This window comes from Branchiostoma belcheri, unplaced genomic scaffold (assembly GCF_001625305.1).
Source record: "Branchiostoma belcheri isolate BF01 breed outbred unplaced genomic scaffold, Haploidv18h27 scaffold868, whole genome shotgun sequence".
NCBI classification, from domain to species: Eukaryota; Metazoa; Chordata; class Leptocardii; order Amphioxiformes; family Branchiostomatidae; genus Branchiostoma; species Branchiostoma belcheri.
The window spans coordinates 1-9,659 of NW_017804540.1; the positions used below are offsets into that span (position 1 = coordinate 1).

The 9,659-nt window shown below is 42.5% G+C and overlaps 1 protein-coding gene across 1 annotated transcript; it reads left to right on the forward strand.

Moving 5' to 3' along the window:
* The first annotated feature begins 2,056 nt into the window (after positions 1 to 2,056).
* On the forward strand, positions 2,057 to 7,731 carry LOC109487214 (neurotrypsin-like). Its single transcript, XM_019791199.1, has 6 exons — positions 2,057 to 2,215; positions 2,599 to 2,708; positions 3,541 to 3,622; positions 4,444 to 4,788; positions 6,339 to 6,668; positions 7,337 to 7,731. The coding sequence occupies exons 1-6, from the start codon at positions 2,179 to 2,181 to the stop codon at positions 7,714 to 7,716; spliced, it is 1,284 nt and encodes a 427-aa protein (XP_019646758.1). The 5' UTR covers positions 2,057 to 2,178; the 3' UTR covers positions 7,717 to 7,731.
* The last annotated feature ends 1,928 nt before the right edge of the window (positions 7,732 to 9,659 follow it).

The following is a 9,659-nucleotide window of genomic DNA, read 5'->3' on the forward strand; positions in this document are numbered from 1 at the left end:
GAAACTCAATTTGTATGTGGTTGTCATTATGCATTTATTTGCCGGTAAATGTGTAACATTATAACAAGACAGGTAACAGCATCTTATAGAAGTCACAAGAGGATACATCTCCTTTATTTGTAGCTCTGCACCAAGCAGTGCAGCACTTGTATACACTACTACTAGAACAGTCTTCACTATAGCAGGGTTCTCCCCAGGATTTGAGAGGCATGGCCCCCCCTCCAGAGGGGGGAAGCTGAAGCATTTTTCTTTATCTAAATACAAATGGAAGCCATTTCCTGCAACTTCAGGTTTTGAACTGCCAGAAAAAAATGTTAACATACAGGAAAAAATTGGGCATAGGTTCCACGCTCTGACCCCTAACCGGGGGCCAACGGTGCCTTCAAGTTCGACAATTGAAACAGAATATGACATTAAGTCATACATTTTCCACTTGGAACTTGAGGCAAGCAATTATGGGAAAATGTAGAGAAGCTGGGACAAAACCTTATCCTAATGCTAATCCTTATGTTATCACCAACTTGTAAACAAGTCCCTTATAATTATCAAAGTACCATCAAAAGAAAATTTCACTTCTCTAACATTAAATAATCGGTCCCATGTTTAGGACTAACAAAGTTACACATTCAAGAAAATACTTTTGAATTTAAAAAAAAAGAAGAAAAAAAAAGAAATCTGAAGAAAAAAATATTAATCTGCACAACATTTTATTGGTTTCTATCCCTTTGCTTGTCTACAAGTCGATAATGTGATTGTATCAATTTTCAAACGCCCTAAAATTAGCTAAATCGGCGAATTAAGGTGATTGCCAAATTGGCACTTATAAACTGTTTTCAGGTTAAAATGTACTGAAACTATTGCATGACCATACTTGGTGTATGTGACAATTTTTATGAATGCATGGTCTTATTGGTAAGGGTTTTCTTCCCGCTGATTGGCTGCTAAGATAATTTGATCACTTGGGTAATTTCCAAGCAGATATAGCAGGGTGGCGCGTGCAGCTAATCTTGAAGCAGAGATATACAGAGTGGCTTGGACAGGTCATCTTCAAACAGATACTGTATCTGTATAGCCGGTATAACCGCCTTTCGGCGTAACACACCAGCTTCGCAGGCAAGCGGCGCGGCGGCAGCTGGCTACATTACACCGATCGACTTGTTATACCTAACCCTTGGACATCTAACTCTAGACTTTGTTTAAAGCTATCTAGTGACAATGCCCCTACTGTACTTGGTGACAGCGAGTTCCACTCTGTGATAGTTCTAGGACTAGGAAAAAATGAATTCTTGAACGCCTCAATCCTTGGATGATAACTCTGGTACTTGAAGGCATGGCTATTTCTTGTTCTCTTCTGGGCTGGTTTTAGGTACTTAGTAATTGAGACGTCCACGAGTGTATTAGTCATTTTGTACATCATGCATAGTCTGGATATTTTTTTTCTGTCTTCCAGTGGGTGATGTGGATAGATTCTAATCGTTACTAAAAGCACTGTTCAAGGAATTTTGTTTTACTGAAAAGCACTGTATGTATGGGGGTTTCGAAAACAATTGTTACTAAGAAGCACTGTATGTATACTGGGTACTACATGGGGGCATTGAAACACTTGATACTAGCTTGAAAGCACTACATGGGGATTTAAAGACGCCTATTATTTAAAGCACCAAATGGGGGACACACCGCAGAGCACTGTATGGATTTCGACAACACGTCATGAAAAGCACTTTTTGAGGCCATGAACACTACAATGGAGGTTTAAAAAACACTTTATACTAAAAACACTCCATGGGGGTTTCGAGAATAATATATCGTCTCTAAGAAGCACTGTATGCACAGGGCACCTTGATGCTGAAGAGCGCATGGAAAAGGTTGATATGGAAGTAATAGAACAGTCCATTTTGAAATGGGGAGGAACATGGAAATATACTGCATTTGCAAATACCGGCTTTTATAGTGTTAAATTGTGCCTCCAATAGCACTATTCAGTGCTTTCTGTGTGCTTTTGTCTTGCAGTTGTTCTAGTTGTTCACGGAAAGATAATTATCTTGTTAACAGATCGCTGCGCATCTCAGCCCCAAGGGCCCGACTGGAGATGTGCGCTCAACCGAATACCGGCAACGTGATCACAGCGCCACCTTTTGGAAAAGTGCGGAGGTGCACCGCAGATCCAAGAGGAACTCGATGGACAACATTGTTCCCTTGCGTAACAGACTTGAAGGTAAATAAAGTTTGTTTTTGGCTGCGAGGTGTGTGTGTGTGTGTGTCTGTCTGTGAATGTGTCTGTATGTATGTGTGTTTCTGTGTGTGCATCTAATTGTGTGTGCGTGCGTGCTTGTGTGTGTATGTGAGACGATGTGTGTGTGTATATGTGTTTCTGCGTGTGCGTCTATTTGTGTGTGCGTGCGTGCGTGTGCGTGTGTATGTGAGACGATGTGTGTGTGTAAATGTGTTTCTGTGTGTTTCTATGTGTGTGAATCTGATGACTTTGTATAATTTGTCTCATGAATTTGTGTTCATGTACATGAATCAATTAATGTTCATTATGATGTACCCAAATGCTCACTTCAACTCGACACATACTATCTTTTATTTGTAAATTAGAATTTTTACTCGAGAAACGGTGGCCGTACACTGGACCGCCCGGTCCGCCCGGTCCGCCCGGCCCACAGGGTCCGCAGGGTCCGCCCGGTCTACAGGGTCCACCTGGACAGGTAATCATGCAACATTAAACTAACAGACGTTCCGCACACTGCACCGTTTTATACCAACAGACGGCCTACTAATATTGAGTCACTGCATGAAAAAAAATTGGCTTTAAGTGTTTTTATCATTAACTATGCCGCGAATCGAAACTTTATTTAGATATCAATTTGTGGAGCAAATATGCGTATCATGTGATATTATGTATTATTTGTTGATTATTAGGTATTATTTGTTGATTATTTGTTATTATTTACTGATTATTATGTGATACCCTGCATCAATTCAGCCGTATAAAGGCTGCGACTGCATGGGTACTTTTTGAACACTAAAAACATCCAGTTCTAAATAACTGCGGCAAATGCAATTTGGCATGGAAGTAGAGTGGGCAAACGCTGTCAGATGTTTTTTTTTTTTCTTGTCTGCTCTACTTAAGACTGGGATAATCGGGCAAATTCTAGCTCTTTTTAAATCTTTACCTCAATCCTGGACCGTTTTTAGTGAAGTGTTTTCGGACTTTTACGTGGGGTGCGCGGTAAGGTTTCTTGCATGACGGAATTTTGTCAAATCAGTGGGGACTTTTTGCCTCTTTTACAGCAAAATGTATTATGCCTTGGCCAGTGTCTGTGACCATATTTTGTGTATGAGCACAGTACGGAGAGTAAGAGCCAAAAGGCAAGCAGCGTTTCCATATGCATGACCTGATTGGGAAATTTGCAGATGGTTCTTCTAACAGATTGGCTGTTGAGATAATTTGATAATTGGATCACACAGCCAAGCCCATCCCGGTCAAATAGCAGCCTGAAAATGATTCTGTATGTCAATGATATCAATATATTCCAGTGTTGCGCCGGTGCAGGAGCTACAGCAGCCCCGGGCCGCCCACTGCCAGCAACCACAGCGCTGTCACCTGTGGATGCACATGGTAAGACCCCGCACTTTCCTCTCTATTTGGTAAAATATACAAAAATAATGGCCTTCTTTTTCGGCACGGGAACATCAGTGCTGAAGTGGATCTATCTACGGAGGCACCTTAAACCCTGGAAAAACCCCTGTCAGCACTGGAAGCCGAGTGATGAGACTTTCGGATGTCATTTCCCAGCACCCCGCCTCTTTTCAGGACCACTTAAATCACTTTCAAATGTACCATCCCACTATCACAAACACACAACAAACAAAGTTGTATCTTTTATGGTCAGAAAAAAGTTTTCCCTTATAAAAAAAATATTGGTCGTGACCCGAAAGAAAATAACCATAAAGATGAAATTTTATTTTCTTGTTATAACATTAAAGTTGTTAGGTTAATCTATAACTTACACTTGTATTTCTGCCATCAAGGTGGCAGAAATACTTGAGATCCGGCAAATTTCTTACCACTTCCTTCACTACGACGTGCATGCAAAGACGTCAGCACTGGTGTTCCAGACCTGCATCTGGTAAATCCAGTCCTGACGGCGTATATGAGCACTCGGTTTCAGTGTTGAAGGGAGTTTCAGCACCGGCACAATTGCAAAGCCGTTCAGCATTAAAAAATCCTCCAGTCCTGACGCAGCTTTGACCACTGAATCAGCATTGAAACACCAGTGCAGAAGGCGTTACTTTTGTATATTGGCCTATTGGGTAAATCGTATTTCACTTGACTTAACACGTAATTGCCAGACTGCTGGGAGGTAGATGGAATCAAGTAATGGCAGACATACGATCCAAGTAAAACTGAAAATCACTGATATTAATGTCCCGCCGCAGGTTTTCAAGTTCGTCTTGCGGGTGAATCTAATAGGAATACCCCGCTCGAGGGCCGGGTGGAGGTGCGGTTCGGGACCGGCGCATGGGGGACCGTATGTGATGACGAATGGGACCTGAAGGATGCGCAGGTCGTCTGCAGGCAGCTCGGCTTCGGGAAGGCCCTGGAGGCAAAAGAAAAGGCCCATTTTGGAGCGGGTTCTGGGAGCGTTTGGATGAAAAACGTGGAGTGTAGGGGGAGCGAGACGAACCTTGGAAACTGTCCAGCTGTGTACCTCGAACGTACTGATAGCCGTGATGATCAAAAGTTGTGTAGACACGTTGAGGACGCAGGGGTCGTCTGTGAAGGTGCATATATGTAGTTACTTTCGTCATGGCAATTATATTAATTATTATTCCGTGAAGGAGGTCATGACCTGCGGACGGAGTATTGTGGTTAGCTGTTTTTTTCGTGTACGCAGCTAGAACACTCTTTGTGTAATCGGCATGCAATTTTATATTCCGTCTGTGGTCATGCCCGCGTTGATGCACGAATGTGTATTTTCGCCGTTTTCGCGGTCAATGTTATATTCAAGACGCACCCCTACAATTATGAGGCAAATTGGAATGGTCCCGCGGGGGGAGGGCATACTTCAGGCAGATGCTTGGAGGGGTCGATAAGTGGTACCATATGTTTTGCCGCCATGTATAAGGCATGGGGCCGAATCTTTAAGATGTTCGCAGCCAAAACGCATTGTTCCGCACGTAGCATTTCTGTGTAATTTGGCATGTGGTGTGCCATTATGTCTGTGGTGATGCACGTCTTTTTATTTCTAGCAGTTTTGATATTGAAGCAAATGTATATTTTAGAAACATTCCTATGATGTCATCATTGAATTGTTTTCGCCTGGGTATTTGACCGGTAGTGACTCGCGGTGCTGGCTGCTGGGAACGCAAGTGTGGGGTGGTCAGAGGTCAACATTACGTTGCAATGGTTGTGTTTGTGTAATTAAATGGACCTCAAACCTGAAGCACAGTGTCATAACACGGCCTAGAAGTTGTTTGGATTTAGGTCTTTTTATGTTTTATGGTTGTGACGCGCTCTTATTGTCAGTTAACTGTAGCTGTTGTAGTTTTGTTGCAGTAGACATAAGCGGTAACTGGTGATATGGCTGTCTGTGTTTTTAATTACGGCCAGTTGCTGATGTACTGATACAGCAAATGTGGGCCGTGATGCAAGTGTTCATTGATTCCGCATTGGTTGCGCTGCGGTGTAATGCATTGTAATGCCAACTTTGATGTCATAGCGTCTGAACGGCTTGCACTAGAACCACCAAACTTGGTGCCTTTTGCTAAAATACTGCTGGCAAGAAATCTTCATCGGTGGAATAAGATAAAAATTTTGTGTTGACATAGGGTTTCTGACAGGCATTAATTTAGTAATTTTCGTTTCAACAATAGAATTTTATGGGTTTTATGTCTATTTACATATGGTTTGTAATGTTAATAGCATCTCATGTAATTTCATGTAAATTTTATCATTGAAATGCATAAATGTATGCTAATTTGCTGATGTCATCGGCTAAAATCCAATGGCGGGCCATACCACTACATTAGGTATATACAGTTTTTTTTCTTTAAAGTTCATCACTACTTTCATTTCTTTTTACACAAAGGGTTCACATAAACGTCTTTAGTCTATTTTCATTGTATTTTAGGCTTTATCTTACAAACAAAAAATATTTCAAAATTCTAGATTGGTGATCCAAGATGGCGAATTACTTAAATATGCATGACGTCATTTCATGACGTCGTCGGTGTTGTTATGAGCACCTACCCCCCATACCCTTCCCCCCGGACCCACGAAGCCAAACCCGGTCCAGATAGGGTTAAAACACTATTTTCTGTGTGATCCACAGGCAAGCTAGCTGTCCAGCTAGCTGTCCGGCTGGATGGCGGCCGCCTGCCCTGGGAAGGACGAGTGGAGTTCCGTCCGGGAGACAAGTCGGAGTGGCGTGCCGTGTGCAACAACGGCTGGGGTGAGACTGAGACAGGGACCGTGTGCAAACAGCTGGGGTATACAGGGGGCGTGAGCTCAGCTCCTACAAGCACCTACTCAAGCCGGACCTGGCTGAAACGCGTCTCCTGCAGTGAAACGAAGACTAACATCGCATCCTGCGCATTAGTCTGGGTCTCGGGCTCCCGCGGCTGCCTAGCACATCAGAAGAATGTACAGGTCGTTTGCATAGGTTGGTACTCACACTAAGTTTTTCATCATTTTCTTCGGAAATAACATAGGGCAAACAATGTAGCGCAGCACTGAATAAATAAGCAGCCTGACCCACTCACTCACTAACTCACTCACTCACTCTCTCACTCTCACTCACCCACCCACCCACTCTCTCACTCACTCTCACTCACACTCACTCATACTCTCACTCACTCATTCACTCACCCACCCACCCACTCTCACTCACTCACTCACACTCACTCACTCTCACACACTCACTCTCAGTCTCTCTCACACACTCACTCACTCACTCTCACACGCACTCCTCACTCACACTCACTCGCACTCACTCACTCACTCTCACTCACCCACTCTCACTCACTCTCACTCTCACACACTCACTCAGTCTCTCACACACACACTCCTCACTCACACACTCACACTCTCACTCCTCACTCACTCACTCACTCACTCACTCACTCACTCACTCACTCACTCACCCACACACTCACTGACTCACTGAAGTCCGCTTGCTCCGAGGAGCGTAGCCCGACCCAACAAACCTTAAACCAAACAAAACCCCAAAAATCGTTTTAAATTTGTTTTCAAGATCTCGTAACCCAGATCCTACATACAAGATGAAATGAAAAGTCAGGTTTTAACAATTTACCCTAATAAAATGTTTAGGTGACGTGTCCATCCGGCTTGCTGGAGGCCAAACTCCACCAGAAGGTCGGGTGGAGGTGCGGGCCGGATATGGAGACTGGGGGACGGTCTGTGATGACGGGTTTGACGACAGGGACGCTCAGGTGGTCTGCAGACAGCTCGGGTTTGTTAACGGAGTCGCAACACAGGGAAAAGATTATCCTGGAGGGACGGGAGAGATCTGGCTGAACCATCTCAACTGCGACGGGAGCGAGTCTTCTCTGGCGGACTGTGGAATCACCAAGTGGGGAGGCCATGACTGTACCCACAAGGAAGACGCAGCAGTCATCTGCGGAGGAGCAGGTACCAGTTCAATATATAGTATTTATCTGCAAATATGCAAGGATTGCTGCGGGAATTAGAACAAGTGTCCATAGGCGACAATTCTCCGTGAAGTTTTATATTTTGCAGATTGAGAACAGTATAGTGTATGTAAACTGTGTGTGATCACTTAACAACCGTGACGTATCGTAAAAATGGCTAAATCCCTGGTCTAATTATCTAGTTATAACCTGACTAAAAATAAATCGCGTTCCTGGTGGCCACTCGCCTTGGGGAAACAGTTACAGACTGTTACTAGTGAAAACACAGGCTACATGAAATCAACAACACCGCAATCTAAATAGATGAACAAAGTCTGATGTTTCATAACAGTATCTTTCTTTTACTACATATTACTCATTTGACAAATTATCGCAGTAGGTGCAAACCACAATCCCAACAGAAACTCGCAACCATTATGCACAACAGCCACCTAATATCTGCTTAGAGAACCTCGGCTACTATCATAAAGCAGGATTGTAAAAGCAGGGGTGTTTCTAAAATATGCATTTATTTCAATATCAAAACTGCTACGGTGAAAATAAAAAGACGTGCATCATTTTTTATTTTTTTATTTATTTATTTATTTACTTATTTATTTACTTATTTATTGATTGATTACATACTGCGCTCACTTGGTGGCTTTATTCGGTGGTTATAGCAACTGACAAGGCTTTATCACACCATATTCACCGAGAAAGGGCGGGCCATTAACGCTATTATCATATACCTTAGACGATAGCCTATCCAAACTGATGCAGTAAGTGACACAATGTACAATTTACCCGTTGCACATGCTGAATAGAACATAGTTCCATCTGGAGTCACCTGAGGTCACTGGGTAGAGTTCACGTTCTATGTCTTCTATCTGGGTCACAGGAGGGAACAGGTGTTCTTATGGGAGTCACCCGAGGTCATTGGAACACTACTGAAGTTATTTTTGGATTTTTTAGAACTAGAGCCGTGTTCTGTTGGGTCACCTGAGGTCATATACGGGTGATAAAAGGGTTGTTTAATGTATGGATTGGGATGAATACATATCCGATTTTGTCTCTATTTGTGACATTACGGCGTCATAAGGAATGTGGAAGGAGCCTTCTGATTGGACAACGTCACCCGGCTATATGATAATACATAATAAATAGTAAAGGAAATAAATAATATATAATAAAGGAAATAAATGTGCAAGGTGCGGATGAAAGCCATAATGGCTTATTTAAATTCCACCCCATCAAGTTTTTACACTAATTTTTCTACAGTTATTCAAATGAAATATAAATAACAATGAAGAAGAATTAAAAAGACAAATAAACAAGTACAATAATAAAAAAATGAAACAACACACATTGTCATTAGATAGTTTTAAACAATGTCTAGAGTTAGATGTTCAAGCGATAGGTGTACCCTTGCATTTTAGAAAACGTGGTACAAAGCAAAGCTGATATGAATTTATGTTTGGTACGATGAAACTGAATTATACGAGGTCTTATAACTACGTGGGTCTCCACTTAGATGAACAGTTCACTTTTATCCCTGGTAACAATATCTTGGCAGGCGCAGCGGGGAGGGCCTTAGGAGGTGTTCTGACCAAAGTTAAAGTCTTAAAGGACTTAGGTCACCAAGTTTACTCTGCACTTTGTGACGGATGTGTCTGTCCTGTATAGAATTAAGCTGTGAGGGTATGTTCTTTTAAAAACTACGACATAGGTTTGATCATACAAAATAGGGCCATCTGCTGTTTTCTCGGGGTTCATCGCTTCGCAACCACTTCTGCTTTAAGCAATAAATGGTGGCATGGGCTGGGTCCCATTATAAATACTTCAAATGGTACCGGTGATAAACTGGTGGATGGCGATTTGCAAATATTGTCAGATCCAGACACTACTCTATTCTGACTTATTAACATTTCGGACATGACATTGTAGATTTAACCTTTTTATTGCGATTTTTACATTGAATCTGTCCCCTGCTACTTACCGTTTCC

Bases quoted from the DNA above. Each gene is read 5' to 3' on its own strand.
- LOC109487214 (XM_019791199.1), top strand. From the start codon at position 2,179: ATGGACAACATTGTTCCCTTGCGTAACAGACTTGAAG. The intron at 2,216-2,598 runs GTAAATAAAGTT...TTTGTAAATTAG, and splicing joins CTTGCGTAACAGACTTGAAG to AATTTTTACTCGAGAAACGG. The intron at 2,709-3,540 runs GTAATCATGCAA...AATATATTCCAG, and splicing joins TACAGGGTCCACCTGGACAG to TGTTGCGCCGGTGCAGGAGC.